The 20,577-nt window shown below is 43.5% G+C and overlaps 1 protein-coding gene across 6 annotated transcripts in view; it reads left to right on the forward strand.

Annotated features, from left to right (window-relative positions):
* kcnh7 (potassium channel, voltage gated eag related subfamily H, member 7) overlaps nt 1-20,577 on the forward strand; it is a 79,963-nt gene that overhangs the window by 38,175 nt on the left and 21,211 nt on the right. For 2 of the 6 annotated variants that reach the window (XM_041843182.2, XM_041843183.2), the window contains exons 4-11: nt 2,739-3,203; nt 3,916-3,936; nt 5,318-5,341; nt 6,326-6,540; nt 14,581-15,006; nt 19,384-19,622; nt 19,943-20,103; nt 20,343-20,542. In XM_041843182.2, coding sequence (XP_041699116.1) covers nt 2,739-3,203; nt 3,916-3,936; nt 5,318-5,341; nt 6,326-6,540; nt 14,581-15,006; nt 19,384-19,622; nt 19,943-20,103; nt 20,343-20,542 — 1,751 coding nt within the window. Of the gene's footprint in view, nt 1-2,738; nt 3,204-3,915; nt 3,937-5,317; nt 5,342-6,325; nt 6,541-14,580; nt 15,007-19,383; nt 19,623-19,942; nt 20,104-20,342; nt 20,544-20,577 lie in introns of all 6 variants that reach the window. The other 4 variants (XM_041843188.2, XM_041843186.2, XM_041843184.2 and 1 more) reach the window with 4 other exon arrangements.

The following is a 20,577-nucleotide window of genomic DNA, read 5'->3' on the forward strand; positions in this document are numbered from 1 at the left end:
TCCTGTAGCCCATCCCAGCCTTGTGCAGGTCTACAATTTTATCCCTGGTGTCCTTACACAGCTCTCTGGTCTTGGCCATTGTGGAGAGGTTGGAGTCTGTTTGATTGAGTGTGTGGACAGGTGTCTTTTATACAGGTAACGAGTTCAAACAGGTGCAGTTAATACAGGTAATGAGTGGAGAACAGGAGGGCTTCTTAAAGAAAAACTAACAGGTCTGTGAGAGCCGGAATTCTTACTGGTTGGTAGGTGATCAAATACTTATGTCATGCAATAAAATGCAAATTAATTACTTAAAAATCTGGATTTTTGTTTTAGATTCCGTCTCTCACAGTTGAAGTGTACCTATGATAAAAATTACAGACCTCTACATGCTTTGTAAGTAGGAAAACCTGCAAAATCGGCAGTGTATCAAATACTTGTTCTCCCCACTGTAGATGTATTACATTTTGAGTTTGCATCCCAATATTGCACTTTATATACATCACAGAAGACTGAAATATAACAAAAACATTCCACCCATGAGGCCACTAAAGGGCGATTTAGTCATTTGACTGCAGGAAAGGGCTACAGTGGAACTCAGCGCTGCATTATTTCTAATGTCACCTTTAAAAATAGTAACAGGACAATGTTTGTTTTTTACCGTAAATACACTGGCATATTGTCAGACGGCATGCTTAATTTGCTATCCAATTAAGGGATTCTTAGCCTGTAGGTTTTTATCCTTTTGAAATGGTGTAATTAGACACAGCTTAACAAGGAAAAATGGATTGCTTAAAAGCATGTAATTTATGCTTTAGGCGACAGACATAAGGGGATATGCTTATGGTGAGGTAGACATGTTGTCTTTCCTATAATTCCATTAATATTTTGATTATGCACTTCTTCATTCATTTATTTGATAGGGACGGATACAATTAAACCATTGACACATTAAAATACCAAGAACCAGATGCATTCTCATTGAAATATTTGTCATTATTTATTGGAATCTAGCTGGTGTGTAAAATGAACACCTTCAAAGTAAATGACCCAGGTGGACACATGATAGCGTCTAAAATTAGTTTTGTATTCCTCGTCAATAGTGTCAACGAAAGAAAAATGAGCTATGAGCACAACAAAAGAACATTTCTGAACATTGTCAATCATCTCTCTGCTATTCCCCACACTGCCTTTAACAATTCAACCTCTGTGCTACCACTGCAATGCAACCAGACAAAGGCATGTGTAATGTGATGTAGCAGGCTCACTAAAGCACAAATATCCAGAGGGATACGGAGTGGAGAGTGGTTTTTTTCATAGTTTATGCGTGTATTGTTTTTATTAGCTTTTACAGCCTAGATTTATAGAGTACAGTAATACTTCATCAGGAAAATGACTTTTGGAAGTTGTGTTATTCTATTAAATTCTTCACATATTTTTTAAGGTTATTATAAAAATTCACTGTATTAATTACAGAAATAAAGACGTCAATGTCTCCAGCAGTATGTAGGTTTTCCTTTTTCCCTTTTTTCCAGTACTCAGTGTTAGGTAAGCTTCTGTAATGGTGCCTGGATGAGGCTGAGAAGACACAGCCCACTGGGAATAACACGTGATTTCTGTTCCAGCTTAGAATGCTTCAGTAGACTCAATGGCCCTTAGCTGGCACGACCTGACATCATCAATGTACAATATGTACTGTATGTTCTGTTGCCATGGTGCCGTGTTCACATACGACACATGTACTGTAACATGTTACTGTATGCACAGACTAATGATGGCATGTTTCTACAGACTAGCAGGAGAAAACACGCATGTCTCATAGTTCTGACTGGGATTGTACTTTCATACACGAGCGTGCGTGTATGTGTGCGTGCGTGCATGTGTATATATAGCCACTGTATATCTGTGTTTGTTAGGTCACCTGGAACATGTTATACATTTGAAATGAGATCTTCTGACAAGGCCCACAAAGTCCTTGAATACAAGATGCCACCACTTCAGACTTCCTAGAAACTATAACCACAAGGCTTAAAGTAGCCCTCATAATGCATTGACAGCTTCATTAGGAACATCATTTGGACAAAGATGATCTCTTTCTCCTCTCTCCAAGGGTATTAATCAATCATAGGAAACCTGTTGTAATTTAATATTTTATGGGACTCTAATATATATATGGTGGATGCTTTATTTCATCAAACGGCTAGCTCTGAATAATTGATGGAAGCTGAAGATGGAAGCTAGGCCGTTTGTTTTGATCTTGCTGCTCCTTTTAAACTGGTGGCGAGCTCCTTTTGAGCAATATTGGCGCTCACTGCTTGATATCTGGGGAGTGAGCTGGAAACTGAGGGTGAGGTTTTCACTCCAAAAACTCTAAACAAGGATTAGCATGAGCTACAGAGCATCTATCCAGTGCGCCATCTTCCCCTACTTGTTTCTACCTAGTCACGATCAAATTAAGAATACCTCCACAATGAATGAAGTCATAATGAACCACTCTGAAATGGGCAGAGTTTTGCAAAAACAATTTCTCTCTTACTGTTGGAAATATTCCAAGCATCGCTGTTGAACAATTGTTCTCTCTCTCTCTCTCTCTCTCTCTCTCTCTCTCTCTCTCTCTCTCTCTCTCTCTCTCTCTCTCTCTCTCTCTCTCTCTCTCTCTCTCTCTCTCTCTCTCTCTCTCTCTCTCTCTCTCTCTCTCTCTCTCTCTCTCTCTCTCTCTCTCTCTCTCTCTACTCTCTCTCTCTCTCTACTCTCTCCAGGGAAAGGTAGATTTTTTTGTTTGCGGCTGCCAGCCTTACACCTCCTGGGCATCAGTAAGCAGTCCCTCCCTCAGGAGGACCCTGATGCCGTCATGATAGACTCGCCCCGCCGCAGTGAAGAGTCGGTGGCCACCCGCGACTTCCAGTCACTGCCCACCCGGGAGAGCTGCAGCCCCTCCTACGCCAACGACACAAGGGCCCTCATCGGTCCCAGCCACTGCTCCACCCCTGTGTCGGGACCCCTGGACCACTCGTCCCCCAAGGGGCCCGTCTGGGACAGTCTCGTCCCCCAAGCGGTTCCCCAGCCCCAGACTGTGGGCCCTCTGGCCCCCACCATCCCAGGCCTGACCCCCACCGCGTCCAGGGAGAGTGTGCGTAGTATCCGGAGGGCCTCCTCCGCTCAGGACATGGAGGGTTTCGGATACAACTCCAAGATGGCCTTCAGGGACCGACATGCCAGTGAAGGTATGTAAGTCAACACGACCTCCATGGTCGGAAATGCTTGACTACCCCATCCGCCTCACCCTGAGATGTTATGCTATATTAAATCAATTCGGCCTTGCTGTACTTACGCAGTAGATTTGGTCCCTATCCCAACCATTTTTATCATGTGGTGCAAATCAAATCTGACCTTGGATCAGTGAATGGGGGTAACTCTCCCAACTCAACTGTACCTACTCTGAGTCATCAGGCAGCACCACATCTATCCTGACTCCTGAATCACCACATCTATCCTGACTCCTGAATCACCACATCTATTCTGACTCCTGAATCACCACATCTATCCTGACTCCTGAATCACCACATCTATTCTGACTCCTGAATCACCACATCTATCCTGACTCCTGAATCACCACATCTATCCTGATTCTTTCCACCCACAGTTAACATGGGGGGGGGGGGGTTACAGTACAGCTCCAGACTCTCCCTGTCTCTGTATCCAGCTGATATTTCTATCTCTCCCTACACCATTGAATCTGCGTTTCTCATTCAAAGGGCCCCTGCGGCTGACACTGTAATAAGTCTACTTCATGATAATGAACTGTGGGACGGCGATAGGGCTTTTATGTGGGTCGTCTTCCATCACTAGCTAGCTACGTACAGATCTGGAATCTCCTCTCTCTCCTCCACCTTCCTCCCATCCCCCCCTCTCTTCCTCAACACTATGCAATCGCAGACAATGGCCGCAATATCAAAGGTAACAACCGCACGTTCCTTGAACGTAGCACGGATATAGAATATATAGCCTGAACTGCTTGCTGCATGGATTTTTCAACTCACCAGCAACATAAGTCTGTGTTGAATGCTAATGCTGGACTGATACATTTGTGATTGCCTCTGAGAATGCCATAGAATAGAGGCTTGCACGGCATAGTAGTAGTATTATTCATGCTGTAGTAAGACGTGACCTGTGAGTGCCCTGCAAGCTTGCAGATCCCAACTGATTGTTCTGAAAAATCAGGCTGACTTTTGACCTGCCACACGACTGCATGAAAACAAATCTTGCCTCTCATTTCCATAGAACAGGAAATCTATAATAGTCAATGAATCATAATAACAGTTGTCTTTGCCTGCTGTCAATAGTCCCCTTTCCCAAAAACAACTGGTAGGCTATTTCCTTTGTCCTGTGTCAGACAGTTGAAGGGAATAGAGTGATGGTTTGTCTGTTTGCTTGAATAACGTCCTCCATTTTGTCTTCACTTTACTAAAAAAGTATTCCGATCCATGACTACTTCACTAGTCAAACACACTACCGTATTCATTCCGCATGTGGAACACTACTATTATAGATCAAAAACGTAATGATAAGTAATTCTACGTCACTGGAATGTTATCAAATGTCTGAGAGCCTTTTAACCCTGTGTAGCTCAGTTGGTAGAGCATGGCGTTTGCAACGCCAGGGTTGTGGGTTCGATTCCCACGGGGGGCCAGTATGAAAATGTATGCACTCACTAACTGTAAGTCGCTCTGGATAAGAGCGTCTGCTAAATGACTAAAATGTAAATGTAACCTCCAGAAATGAATGAAATGACTGTACTTTCCTCTGAAATCAATGTCTTTACTAGCCTAAAAGTGCATTCTGGATCAATACCTACCAGAGGAGGCTGGTGGGAGGAGCTGTAGGAGGACGGGCTCATTATAATGGAATATAAATGGAACGGAGTCAGACATGTGGTTTTCATATGTTTGATGCTTTTCCAGTTATTCCATTTCAGCCATTACAATGAGCCCATCCTCCTATAGCTCCTCCCACCAGCCTCCACTGATACCTACTCCAGTGAACATGGAAAGATTTGGAGCAGCATCTGATAAATGTTATCAGCTATTGTTTGTATTCTTACCTTTAGACCTTATGTCTCTGATTTCCGGGATATTTTTCATTACCTTAACAAAGTGGCCAGATAGTATTTTTATCTCTACTAAAAAAATCACTCTGATGTTGCTAATATAGATTTAACATGACACTCAGGAAGTGCCTGCAGAATTATACAGACCTTTGACCCCTCCCCTCTCTCTGAGGTCACTTCCTCTTTACGCTGCTCTCTACCTCCCTCCCTCTCTCTCTCCTGATTCGCTAGTGTCTCGGTCCTGGATGGCTGGGGGTATGGCTTGAGTTTTTCCTATATGTCTGTAATGCACACATACTGTACCGTACAATGCTGCTGTAGCATGTATTCAAGCTGCGCATGTCTTTTGTTTGTGTAAGTATCACTCACCGTATTCTCAACACTCGTTTGTGAAAAGGGAGAATGATTCATCCCTCCATCTTCTCGTTTGGATCTCATTCCTCTGGATCAGCAGTTGACACATTCCCTCTCTTTTCCATAATGCCCACAGTCGTTACTACGTGTGACAGTGTGTGTGTTGTTCAACGTGGTGAGGTTTTATGGCAGTGTTGTACTGTATTTTCGCATAGTAACAGAGCTTATTTGTGGATGTATGAATCATGAAAGCCATATCCATTGACTGAGATATACTTTATGTTTACATTTCCTTTGTTTGTGGACAGAATTATTTCACTAATATTGTTAATTACACTTTTAATATAACACTTGGAAAACCAAGTTTGTCATTTCTACAGCTGTTGAAGGGAAGGTAGGGTGGATCTGAGGGTTAGGGTGGATCTGTTTGACTTGTAACTGTTGAATTTCTACTGTTGTCCTGTGGTTGTTCACTTGTCTTGTGACAGCAATTGAGTTCACTCAAGAGCAAAAAACAGTTCCATACTCACGCTCCCACACATAACAAATAGACACAGCAGCCTATTGACACACCTACCACATGAACCACACTTGAGGTCCCCTTTAATTTATTAGCATACCGTCAAACCCTCAAGCTGTATCAGACACTACCGTGCTAGCCTAGCCTAGCATCACCGAGCAAGCCTAGCCTAGCATCACCGAGCTAGCCTAGCCTAGCATCACCGTGCTAGCCTAGCCTAGCATCACTGAGCTAGCCTAGCATCACCGAGCTAGCCTAGCCTAGCATCACCGTGCTAGCCTTGCCTAGCATCACCGAACTAGCTTAGCCTAGCATCACCACGCTAGCCATTTCCAAACCTCTCTTTCCATGAAATTCTCCTCCAGGACCCATCAACCAGATCAAATCCAGTCTTCTGGGCTCCACGTCCGACTCCCACCTCAACAGATACAGCACAATCAACAAGATCCCCCTCATCACGCTCAACTTCTCAGAGGCCAACAACGACAAGAAGTGCCCCTCCCCTCCGTCCTCCGAGAAAACCATCATCGCCCCAAAGGTCAAGGACCGAACGCACAACGTCACCGATAAGGTCACACAGGTAAGAGGTAATGACAGAGGTCAGAGGTCATGAAAGGCCCTGTGCCTTGTGCTCGGTAGAGTTGGTGGTCAGTGACACAAGTCAAGATGTTGGAGCATCACTCAATGAACTATAATGTTGGAGTTAGAATCCATTCTATAGAATCTGTTCCATACAGAAGACATGTATTTTCTGTGTGTTTGTTCTGTACAGACAGAGTTACAGATGTATAGTGTGCTGTAGCTGGATGTACTATTACCTCAATGAATAATCACATGAATAGTCATCTGCCCCAATGTTATACAGTAGAGAGCGGTAATTATCCCCTACCCCACACACACAAGACACACACGGAACACCACCAGGTCAGAACACAGTGTCTGCATACGCTGCACTGTTGTTACTGTCTGACGTTAGCTAATTCATTGAAAGGGGCTTGTTTAAATAAGTAAACCAGTGAAGGTGTATATCACCTTTAGAGGATCAGGACAGATTCTCTTACCAGGGCTCAGGAATACACTCTAGTTACACACAGGTTAGAGGTCATCCTCACAATCCTGTCTGTCTGTCTGTCTGCCCCGTGGAGAGTGTGCAGTACACCAACGCCTCCTCGTGTGGGTCCCAATGGGGGAGGAGGAGGGAAATCAGGCTGCTTGTGTGTACTCCTGCCTGCATGCTTGTTGGTCTGTGTGTGCGTGCATCTGTGTGTCGCTATGGCAGAGCTGGTTGACCTTTACGATCTGTCAGGGCCACTTTGTCCAGAACAGAAAAGGATGTTGCTGTTCTACTGATAATGTGTATACCAGTGGCGGTCAGTGCCTTTTAAGATGTGGGAGGATAATTCTTTTTTTTTATGAGCATGGCCTTATTTCTATTACAGCATATTGGATGACTGTCATTCATATTCCATTCACCCAGTTCAATGTAACATCGATAGGTTTAGGCTACTACATGATACTCACATTTTCCCTGAGGTTGCTACAACCTAGCCTATGAATGAAAGTTTACAACGTAGATGCACAGGTTGAGAGAATTTTGAGTAATCAAGGTGACAGACAGTGACACATGCAATACAGACTTGCACACTTTTGCCTGCATCTAGCTGATCTAGGGTGTAGTCATTAGTCCAACAGTTGCAAATGAGAGTTTCTATTGGACAAATTCAGGTATGTTTATCCCTGTTTTGTTCCATTTGCTTCTGTTTTAGAAACATTTTTCAACAGAATCGGCGGAATGAATACACCCCTGATCACACCAAACAGTTAACTTTCATAGCAGCCACATAAAAACAGATGATCACTTTGCTCATTGTATATAATTCATTTTCACAACTATCTACGCGCTCTCCTCCTCTCACCTTTTCCCTTCGCTTGTGGACTTCAGTGCACAACACATCAGCTGTCTGTGACCAGGCGAAAAAACCTTTCCAAGCCAAACCTTCATATCATGACCACTAACCGCTACACAAAGCCTACATTGTTGTCACGTCATAACTAGCTAATATAGCATCCCTCTCTGTTTGAGCGGGGTGTTTGAGTAGGCTAAACTAGCTAGCTGCATTTGCTAGTTAAGTAAGGGAAAGTGAAAGTAAAAAAAAATACAACCAAATATAGCTAGCTCTCTCTCTCTCTCTCTCTCTTGCTTCTCCTTAATTTTGGAAGAAATTAATTTGTTCAAAACTGTTGAAATATTGTCTTTCTCCCTCTTTAAGACAACTACTCACCACATTTTATGAACTGCAGTGCTAGCTAGCTGTAGCTCATACTTTCAGTACTAGATTCATTCTCTGATCTCTGATAGGTTGGATGACGTCCTCAGGAAGTTGTCATAATTACTGAGTAAGTCTATGGAAGGGGGTGAGAACCTTGAGCCTCCTAGGTTTTGTATTGAAGTCAATGTACCCAGAGGAGGACAGAAGCTAGCTGTTCTCCGGCTACACCATGGTGCTACCCTACAGAGTGCTGCTGAGGATACTGTAGACCTTCATTACAAAACAGTGTGTTTTAATCAATTATTTGGTGATGTGAATATATTTAGTATAGTTTTATCTTAAAAGGATAACTTTTTTAATGTGTCGCTATTTAGATTTTATGAAATTCACTGAGGAGGATGGTCCTCCCCTTCCTCCTCTGAGGAGCCTCCACTGGTGTATACAGTATATACTATACAGCATCTAGCACTGGGGTTTCCTTGAAGGCAGATCTTAGTTTGTTATTGGCATTAAGGGCATCTTCTAGTTTAGAGGACATATGCTGGTGAGTGTGTAAGGGTTGGTGTGAGGTGTGACCCAGGTGCTGTGCAGGATAGACAGGGGCAAGGATGGTGAAACAAGGATCTTTACTGGTGGTCCAAAAGCCAGGATACAAAACAGCGGACTATACACGAAAACAAATGAGGAGCACATAGGTCTCCAAAAAACAGGCTGACAACAAACAATACGAAATACTAACTCTGACTGGAAAAACACAATGACACAGGGAAAACACTTCTCGAGTACCTGTAACTCCGTCACGTGATCCGACACTGATACGTCCTGCTTGACATCAAGGAACTAGCAGAGAAAATTGAGCAAGGGAACACAGGGAAGTGAGGGCATAAATACACAGGTGAATCAGATAGCTACAGGTGACACCAATAGGCATACAGTGGGGAAAAAAAGTATTTAGTCAGCCACCAATTGTGCAAGTTCTCCCACTTAAAAAGATGAGAGAGGCCTGTAGTTTTCATCATAGGTACACGTGAACTATGACAGACAAAATGAGAAAAAGAAATCCAGAAAATCACATTGTAGGATTTTTTATGAATTTATTTGCAAATTATGGTGGAAAATAAGTATTTGGTCAATAACAAAAGTTTCTCAATACTTTGTTATATACCCTTTGTTGGCAATGACACAGGTCAAACGTTTTCTGTAAGTCTTCACAAGGTTTTCACACACTGTTGCTGGTATTTTGGCCCATTCCTCCATGCAGATCTCCTCTAGAGCAGTGATGTTTTGGGGCTGTCGCTGGGCAACACGGACTTTCAACTCCCTCCAAAGATTTTCTATGGGGTTGAGATCTGGAGACTGGCTAGGCCACTCCAGGACCTTGAAATGCTTCTTACGAAGCCACTCCTTCGTTGCCCGGGCGGTGTGTTTGGGATCATTGTCATGCTGAAAGACCCAGCCACGTTTCATCTTCAATGCCCTTGCTGATGGAAGGAGGTTTTCACTCAAAATCTCACGATACATGGCCCCATTCATTCTTTCCTTTACACGGATCAGTCGTCCTGGTCCCTTTGCAGAAAAACAGCCCCAAAGCATGATGTTTCCACCCCCATGGTTCACAGTAGGTATGGTGTTCTTTGGATGCAATTCAGCATTCTTTGTCCTCCAAACACGACGAGTTGAATTTTTACCAAAAAGTTCTGTTTTGGTTTCATCTGACCATATGACATTCTCCCAATCCTCTTCTGGATCATCCAAATGCACTCTAGCAAACTTCAGACGGGCCTGGACATGTACTGGCTTAAGCAGGGGGACACATCTTGCACTGCAGGATTTGAGTCCCTGGTGGCATGGTGTGTTACTGATGGTAGGCTTTGTTACTTTGGTCCCAGCTCTCTGCAGGTCATTCACTAGGTCCCCCCGTGTGGTTCTGGGATTTTTGCTCACCGTTCTTGTGATCATTTTGACCCCACGGGGTGAGATCTTGCGTGGAGCCCCAGATCGAGGGAGATTATCAGTGGTCTTGTATGTCTTCCATTTCCTAATAATTGCTCCCACAGTTGATTTCTTCAAACCAAGCTGCTTACCTATTGCAGATTCAGTCTTCCCAGCCTGGTGCAGGTCTACAATTTTGTTTCTGGTGTCCTTTGACAGCTCTTTGGTCTTGGCCATAGTGGAGTTTGGAGTGTGACTGTTTGAGGTTGTGGACAGGTGTCTTTTATACTGATAACAAGTTCAAACAGGTGCCATTAATACAGGTAACGAGTGGAGGACAGAGGAGCTGGTCTGTGAGAGCCAGAACAGGTCTGTGAGAGCCAGAAATCTTGCTTGTTTGTAGGTGACCAAATACTTATTTTCCGCCATAATTTGCAAATAAATTCATAAAAAATCCTACAATGTGATTTTCTGGAGAAAAAAAATCTCAATTTGTCTGTCATAGTTGACGTGTACCTATGATGAAAATTACAGGCCTCTCTCATATTTTTAAGTGGGAGAACTTGCACAATTGGTGGCTGACTAAATACTTTTTTTCCCCACTGTATAATGAGGAGGTGCCTATGGTTGTCGGAGAATGACACCTAGTGGGTAACTCCGGAACTGTGACCCACTCCTGTAACGCGTGTGTGTCATACATCTCAATAGTGGGTTGCAGCTTGTATTTTCCAACCGGATCTTAGTATTTGTTTTGCATAGTCCCGTGTAGCTCAGTTGGTAGAGCATGGCGCTTGCAACGCCAGGGTTGTGGGTTTGATTCCCACGGGGGACCAGTATGGAAATGTATGCACTCACTAACTGTAAGTCGCTCTGGATAAGAGCGTCTGCTAAATTACTAAAATGTAAATATTTATATTGTTCAGGGATGGGTAACTCCAGTCCTTGGGGGCCGGAACGGTGTCACACTTTTTCCCCATCCCTAGCAAACACGGCTGATTAAACTAATTGCATTCTAAACTGAAGATCATGATTAGTTGACTATTGGAATCAGGTGTGTTAGCTGGGGCTGAGGCAAAAGTGTAACACCAATCAGGCCCCCAAAGGAATGGAGTTACCATCCCTGATATAGTTCATATTGGATATACCTACTGCAGTGGAACATTGTTGTTATACAGCAGGCCTATGTCAGATAGAGTTATAGTTGATTATCTAGACTCATAACAGCGTCTTGTTTTTCTTTCCTGGTTGTATGTTTGGTTAGCAACCATCTACTGCTTATTATTGAACAGATTACATTGAACACGTTTTTTCCCTTCACCATCTCATTCTCAGTCATTTGATCAAACTAGATAGTCGGATTGTATTTGCTTGTTTCTTTAGTATTTGATGTATTTTTCTGACTGTGAGGCCCTGAGCACCTGTTCCCTGTTCCTCCCCTGTTGTCTGAATGTAATGCCCTGAGCTCCTGTTCCCTGTTCCTCCCCTGTTGTCTGAATGTAATGCCCTGAGCTCCTGTTCCTCCCCTGTTGTCTGAATGTAATGCCCTGAGCTCCTGTTCCCTGTTCCTCCCCTGTTGTCTGAATGTAATGCCCTGAGCTCCTGTTCCTCCCCTGTTGTCTGAATGTAATGCCCTGAGCTCCTGTTCCCTGTTCCTCCCCTGTTGTCTGAATGTAATGCCCTGAGCTCCTGTTCCCTGTTCCTCCCCTGTTGTCTGAATGTAATGCCCTGAGCTCCTGTTCCCTGTTCCTCCCCTGTTGTCTGAATGTAATGCCCTGAGCTCCTATTCCCTGTTCCTCCCCTGTTGTCTGAATGTAATGCCCTGAGCTCCTATTCCCTGTTCCTCCCCTGTTGTCTGGCTGTGAGGATCATACTGTTCCAGCAGACGTCTGGAGACCAAGTCTCTCCAGAGTTTGTGTAGAGAGACGTGCTCTACGCTGCAGAATAAACACGTACTGTAGTCTGCTGGTTCGACACAGAACTCAACCACACTAAACAGATGGATGATTGACATGAGGAGATCTGAGTCTGTGCTGTAGATTGATAAGCGACGTCAATGCATGTTGATGCTCCATATAAAACAACTTGTTTGATACTTAATGTTATTTCCATTAGGTTGTATTTCTCCAGGTTTTCATGGGTTTGCTTCAGTTTTACTAGTCGTTATGTCATGGCTTTGCTTCAGTTTTGCCAACAATACAAACGAATAAGGTGAGAGGGTGAAATGATCAGAGCTCTCATTTGCATATTGTTATCCCAGAAGAGAGAGTTAATTTGCACAATAGCAAATGAAGCCACACTACGTGCATGAAATAATTATGTCTGAATTATTGATTTAGTAACAGATCAGGGAGAGTGACATGCTCACCTGAGCTCTCATTCTGCCAACTGACTCCTCCCTAGGCTTGCCAGCAGTCTCAGAGACAGTTTACCTATATAACCATATGGCTCAAATCAGATGTTGCCACTAACCACAGATATAGGATCAGATTAACCGACCCTAAATTGATTAACAGGATCATATAGGCCAGGGCTGCTCAATCCTCTTCCTGGAGATCTACCCTCCTGTAGGTTTTCAGTCCAACCCTAATTTCGCGTATCTGATTCAGCTAGTTAAGGTCTTGTTGAGCAGCTAATAAGTAGAATCAGGTGTGTTAAATTAGGGTTGGACTGAAAACCCACAGGACTGTAGATCTCCAGGAAGAGGGTTGGGCAGCCCTGCTATAGGCCTAGAAACATCTAACCCTGGGTCAGAGGTTAGGGACTCCTTTTACCAACTCCTTACAAATGCAGTAGCCCAGTAGGCCACATCGACTAATCTATCTACATGGTATGTGATTCTGCCTGATTTAGGTGGTATGTCATCAAGAGTCACAAAACAACACGTTAATTCAAAAAGAGGTTGCTCATGACAATCACTGCCTTGTGCTTCTTTTCCACTTTGAGCAAAGTGCAGTTTGATGATAGAAAATAAAACTGCCTGTAGCCTAATTACCAAAACCTTTAATGAAGATAACTAGCTGGACATGAATAATGAAAAGCTTTTTCTCTCTCTGCCGTTAATTTGGTGATTTGCTTTAAAGGGTGTGATATATTGGAGGGTTGTTCTATTGACCTGTAATCACACAGGGGAGGGGACAGAAGACATCTAATAACCAATTCCATTATAATCACTGAAGCCCACTTCCCTTCGTCCCACTCAATCACAGGGGTTGCTGAGGCGATCCCTTCCAGGGTGCGGCTAGGAGTAGGCCTAGATGGTGGAGGAAATAATTGGAAATAATTACTTGAATGGACCATCATGGAACATTGACTTGAATGGGGATTCCTATTCTAGTAATTCTAGCTCTATGGCGAAGGCGACCGAAATGGAGCCCTCATTCCATTTCCAAGGCTCTATTTCATCTTGCTCTTCTATCCATCTACAATAATTACTTCTCTGCCCTAGGGTGAAGCACTTCACCTTTTTCTCTCTCTCTCCCCCCTCCCGTCTCGACACAGTGATAATCAGCCATGAGAAGCAGAGCCAGAAATGTCTTCCCTGGCATTGAAGTGTCAAGCTACAGAATGAATGACTATATCCCACCACTTCCTACCATGATAATCGCCTTAGTGTCATTGAGACTATTAGCTGTGATATTGATGTTAAAAGTTGTCCAGGGACAGGCGATACTGTAGCTGGAATAGTTGGGATATTGACGCAATTAAACATTCCTTAAATAGGGTTTTTCCTACGTAGAAGCCGCTACAAGGACATTCCTGTCGTTTTACTTGTTTGCAATTTGCTGGCTAATATAGTAAGATACTAAGCTAACATGTACTTCTTTAAGTATTTATGTGTGGCGAATGGGTTTTGTATTTCTAAAAGGATAGTTAAGACACTGTGTTCTTTATATATTTCCACATGACTGATTTCCTCTGGGAGTTCAGCTGTGTTTAGTGTCCAGTGATCTCCTCATAAACAATGTATAGTATGCCTGAGGAGGTTAAGCAGTCTGTATATGAATGTATACTGTAAATGTATAGTTATCCTCCCTACAGGACCATTGTTTCAGCCAAGCACAAGGGGCAAGCTGATGATGTTAACCGTTGTGCATTTTCATCCATAGAATTCACTTATTAATGTTATATATATCGGCCATGTACATGTATGTATCCATAATAGCCTACATATAGGCTGTGATGTACTGTACAGTAGTTTTAAATATTGTTACAGAATATTTGAATGCAACATTAGCCATGTGGCTTTTGCTGTAGGCCCCTATACAATATTGACATCGTACTGACTTTAGCTTATATTTCAAAGTATTTCCGTAGGATTCTATAGGATTCATTCACTCTTCTAATACATCGATCCAAGCCACCATTTTCTTCATGTCTTCACTTTACTTCCTCTTAACTCCTCCCTCCTTCCTCCTCAGGTGCTATCCCTGGGCGCAGATGTGCTTCCCGAGTACAAGCTCCAGACGCCACGCATGGACAAGTTAACCATCCTCCACTACAGCCCCTTCAAAGCGGTGTGGGACTGGCTCATCCTGCTGCTGGTCATCTACACGGCTATCTTCACGCCCTACTCCGCCGCCTTCCTCCTCAACGACCTAGAGGAGCAGAAGAGGAGGGAGTGCGGCTACTCGTGCTCGCCGCTCAACGTGGTCGACCTCATGGTGGACATCATGTTCATCGTGGACATATTGATCAACTTCAGGACAACCTATGTGAATCTCAACGAGGAGGTGGTCAGCCACCCGGCGAAGATAGCCATCCACTACTTCAAGGGCTGGTTCCTCATCGACATGGTGGCGGCCATCCCCTTTGACCTCCTCATCTTCGGCTCGGGATCGGATGAAGTAAGGGAAAACGCTTAGACCCTTTTTACACTACTAAGCCAAGCTGAGCAGAGTCAAACCAAGCTGTACTGTGCTGTGCTGGCCTGGTTACATATCCACCATAGTTACAGGAACCGTGCTTGAAATAACCATTTACGTCGGCCCAATAGAGTGAATCAGGCATTAGTCACTTAGTCGCTTACTCACAGACACGTGTCACTAGGCCTCGGGTCCAAGTCGTGATGACATGGTGCTCCTGTAGTTTTCCCTCATTCTCTGAAATGTTAGAATTAAAGTCGCTTAGTCACTTTCACAGGCAACCTCAGGGTCCTCCTCGCCATGACGGTGCTCCTGTAGTTTTCATCTAGCTTTGCCAGATGGCCTCGGGCGTCCTAAAACTGTTGACCGGCGTCTGCCTCTCAAATAGCTATGAGTGTTAAACTGCAGTTTGTTGTTGTTGGTTTGTCAGTGTTGCTTTTGGATCCCATCAGGTGGAACAATAGTTCTCAACTCTTGAAAAGGAGAGAGAGAAAGACTGCAGTGAGAGGGAGAGAGGAGGAGAACAAGGGAAGATTTATCTACTCTGATTACACCCACAGGATGTCAATATCTCAGCCGAGCAGCGACTGCTAAGTGTGTCCCTTGCTGGCACATCACAGAGCGGGACGGGACAGGGTACATGATGTTCCGGAAAGAAAAGATGTCTCCTGCAAAATGACGACAAGCGAGCATGTGTAGGGAGCAGTGGCGTGTCAGAGCAGTGATTTGTCAAGTCATTATTTACCATCAGGTGTCTTGTACCAGAGAGTTGCCCTCAGTCTGGGGTTGGCAGTGAATGGCAGGAACAGGAAGAGGAACAGACAGACGAGGGGTGCCATGCCACAACGTGTGTCCATGTAATATAGTGTCTCTCACTTTTCAGGAAATAAGCAGCAGAAGCTACATTTTATGATAACATGTACAGGTTTTTGTGTAAGTCCTGCAGCAACAGCCAATTAAGCCAATTGAGTATTTGAAACAGGTGTGTCATTACTGGATTAAAAACCTGCATACCCAGACAGTTGCTCTCCAGGGCTCAGATTCGAGTTAAGCACGCGTAAATGGAACGTAATTCAATTTTTATGGGCTTTTCTCTCTTTGCGTATTCTGACTTTGAATTTAAGTATTAGAATAGCATGCTATTTACCCAATATTCGAATAAATGAAGGTGCAGAGGAGGTGTGTCTACAGATACACCATATTCTGATCTTTACCAAATTCCCTAATAATTCCACCACCTTTACGCACGATGAAACCATGAATAAGGTCTAGCGAACCTACTGGTTCCAAGTGGAAAAGCATCTACTTGATTCTTTCGGATAGATATAATACCATTCTCCATGCACTGTAATTTACAACTTGATAAGATCTATTGATTAGAGCTAGGTAAATGAGTAATCATTTGGAGAAGGGGATTGTAAATACACATAGCAATTGTTTTAGATGATTTTTCCTTATGATCCCTGGAGATGAATGTGAAACCAGCCATATGGAAGCAAACTAAAAATCACATCAACATGGCATGTATATGATTTTTCACAGTGAAATAGGATAGAAATAGCTGTGCCGTTATTCAGAATTCTAATTATGGGCCCTCATAATTTGCATGGATGAAATGTGCAGACCCAAGCTATAGGCTTCTGTAGGGCTGAACCTGCTGAGTTGATGTATGCGCTATAGAATGTTTTGATTATATGACCGGGCTTTTCTCCATTTTATTTTACAATTTGTATCATGTTAAATATTAGCCACTATCGGGAGCCACAGTCAATAATACCCACATGCATTTATTTTAGCATCATTCCATTCCATTCTGTTTACCTTTATTTTCTCTGTCACATCCTTGTACATTGTTCCTGAGGGTCGCTAGCATTAGTGGATCATATTAGGCTAACGTTGCGCAATAATTTAGGACATGTAGCCTATTTGAATCATTATGGAACTCAGACCACACATAGCAGGTTAAACCTGTAGCCTGGCGCACGGTTCACGACGACTGGACCGTTGTCATACACTTCCATGATTAGTGAGAATTAGGGTATATATATAGTATAATTGTGCAACCTCTTTTTCTACCTTCCAATATTTAATGGATTGAACTTGAATATGACAGCTTTCAGGATGATATTTTTTATTCATCAATATACAGTATTTCGTGCGTAAAGACTCTCCAAACAATTTATTTTTTGATTCATACATACTTTCCTAACCCTAAAATGTCTAGTTGGTGCTGAAACGGAGACCAATATGCATAGATGGCTTTCTTTCATTGATCCCCATATTCTGAACCCGCTCTCTCGATGTATTCTATTGAGTCTGTCAACATAATTCTAATTAAAACCTTATTTAAAGGGATAAATGTACTGAAAACCCCATTGAATGAAAACTCCACGAGAAAACCTGTTGGCCAGCAAGTGGGAGGGTTTTCAGCGGTTGAATGAAATGTATACAGATTGTGCAAGGTAGCCACACCTGCAGAGCGTGTTACACAACTAAATAAGGTACGTCTGAATAGGAAATACTGATGAGTGCATAGGAAAGGCATGAATTCCTAAGTTGGGATCGGGCCCCAGGAGCATATTTAGAAAACCCTGTTGTAGCCAGTAGCCTATGGGATTATGTCTGCTATTTCAGACAGGGGTTGAACACAAGCCGTCACATGCTGTCTGTCTATCAGGGGTTGTGTAGAGTGGACAGGCCAACACAGATGACTAGCCAACCCCATCCCCATCCCCGGACACATTTCATTTACCACCAGGGTTGTTAGGGAGAAGCTTTAGCTCTCCACTCTTCAACTCACAAGCGCTGCAGACTTAAGCAAGTATTTTAATCAACCATACACTAATATAGCCTACTAAAGCACCCCTTTTCGCACACAAACCCGTCAGTCTCTCTGCACATCAGACATTCCAGTCAAGATCAGTTAGGACAAATTCTAAAAACATGGAAAGAATTTGATTGAGTTAGGATATGCCCTGTCTGTCTGAGACTGATTTCTCTTCCCTGTTGAGAAGTACACTCTTTGAAAAAAGGGTTCCAAAAGGGTTCTTCAGCTGTCCCCATAGGAGAGCCCTTTTTGGTTCCAGGTAGAACCCTTTTTGGTTCCAGGGTTCTGCATGGAACCCAAAAGGGTTCTACCTGGAACCCAAAAGGGTTTTTCAAAGAGTTATCCTTTGGGGACAGCCAAATAACCCTTTTAGGTTCTAGATAACACCTTTTTTTCTAAGAGTATAGGAGACGAAAGCTACTGTAAATGATTGCAGCGATTTAGGGGGAAGAGTTGTGTGGGTGGGCCAGGTGGTTTGTAATGGAGCTCTCAGAGCCTCAGCAGTACCATCCGTGTCCCTCAGCAGAGCATATTCCCCCTGTGAGTCGAGTCAGTGTCACACCATAAATCAGACCCCCTTCTATGAGACAAGGCACCATAGTCACTGTCAAATTGAGTGTCATCTGTAAACGGGAGAAGCACCCTGTAATTAAATGTATACAGGTGTAGAGAGCTGAGGAGCCGTAGTGACCGTAGAGGACGAGAAACAGTAGTAGGAATGATTTTCCTCAGGATATTACTATAATCGTCAGTCCTGATGAGATGGGGAACAAACTATTAGCGTTTCCCTAAGACTCACTTATGCTGTTTGCAGACTGTGCAACACTAATAATAAATCAGGTCTTATCTCATGGCATGCCGTGGTCGTTAAAATTTTTTTGCCACTGTTTTAATTTAGCCGGGCAGGAACCAAGATGGAGAGATGCCAGGATTAAGGCTGTTTAAATTAAACTGAACAGAAGGCAGGAGGGGTGGGAGGAGAAGAGAAGAGTGGTGTTTGTTTTCATGCTGCCTGGCTGGAAGACTTGGAGGTTCTCTGTCAAAGGCTCAAAGTTATTTATTTATTTTTATTGTTCTTTAAAAACATATTATTTTCTGCAGTCGTCTTAGTATCAGTATGTAGGCTTGCTAAATCGTCCTCACCCCTCATTCCCCCTAACCACATTTTAGAATGATGGAAATATATGATGTTATACTTCTGTTATTGTTTCGACTCTCTGCTGGTTCTCCTCTCTGCTGGTTTAGACAGCAGTCTAGTTTTTGCAGAGGTCACTTCCATTGATACACTGTCATGTTCAGTGATTTAGAAACTGGAATTAGAAACTGGATGTTGTCATTCAGCCAAGCTTGATTGTAACAGTACTATCTTCACCCTAAGCCCTAACCTTTGACCTGACCTTAAGGGTACACCTAATAACAACAAATTGCTTCCTGTTGTTGTGCATCCAATCAACAAATAACTTGTCTGCACTGTACTGTAACACTCAAACCCCCAGCCAATCACAGCTCTGTTTACTTCTATGTCCCCTCAGACCACCACTCTGATTGGCCTGCTGAAGACCGCCCGGTTGCTCCGACTAGTTCGCGTGGCCCGTAAGCTGGACCGATATTCAGAGTACGGCGCCGCCGTCCTTATGCTCCTCATGTGCATCTTCGCCCTCATTGCCCATTGGCTGGCCTGCATCTGGTACGCCATCGGCAACGTGGAGAAGCCCTATTTGGAGCACAAGATTGGCTGGCTGGATAACCTGGGCGTGTCCATTGGAAAGAGGTACTAGGCAAGATAAAATATACCGAAATACTGAATATCGTGACAATATGTACCATGGACTTGTGCCTCAATGTACCCCAATACTATATACTGTATCACATGACTCCTTAATAATTATGCAGTTGAATGATAGGAAAGAACTTCATGATTTTCCCCTTTCTAATTAAACTAAGAAATATTGGTGCAAAATCAGATTTTTGTTTGGTTTTAATATTTCCCCCAAAATTGTTGGGATAATCCCTTAGAAAAAAAACGTACCATAGCCTTAATACCATGAAATGTAACGAACCATGAACTGAGTGTACCGTCTCACCCCCTAGGTACAACTACAGTGACCCCAGCTCTGGCCCGTCCATCAAGGACAAATACGTCACGGCCCTCTATTTTACCTTCAGTAGTCTGACCAGCGTGGGCTTTGGCAACGTCTCCCCCAACACCAACTCTGAGAAGATCTTCTCCATCTGTGTCATGCTGATCGGCTGTGAGTGTGTACACTGTCCTAGGACTGAAAACAGATGGAATGAATGAACTAACAAACAAATTCATGCATTATACATATTACTACAATGAATCACTATTACTGTACAGCCAAGCAGTCCTACCTTATAAGTTATTGTATTACTATATTCCTAGCTACTGATTAATTAAGGGAAATGAGAATATTGCTAACAGTGATGATGACATGATGATCACCTGCCTGGTGTGGTTCTCCCCTCGCAGCCCTGATGTACGCCAGTATCTTCGGTAATGTGTCGGCCATCATCCAGCGGCTGTACTCTGGTACGGCGCGGTACCACCTGCAGATGCTCCGGGTCAAAGAATTCATCCGCTTCCACCAGATCCCCAACCCACTGAGGCAACGCCTGGAGGAGTACTTCCAACACGCCTGGAACTACACCAACGGCATCGACATGAACATGGTGCGAATGGGGGGAGTGTGCGGGGGTTGTGTGGG

The sequence above is a fragment of the Coregonus clupeaformis genome, chromosome 16 (assembly GCF_020615455.1).
Source record: "Coregonus clupeaformis isolate EN_2021a chromosome 16, ASM2061545v1, whole genome shotgun sequence".
NCBI lineage: Eukaryota > Metazoa > Chordata > Actinopteri > Salmoniformes > Salmonidae > Coregonus > Coregonus clupeaformis.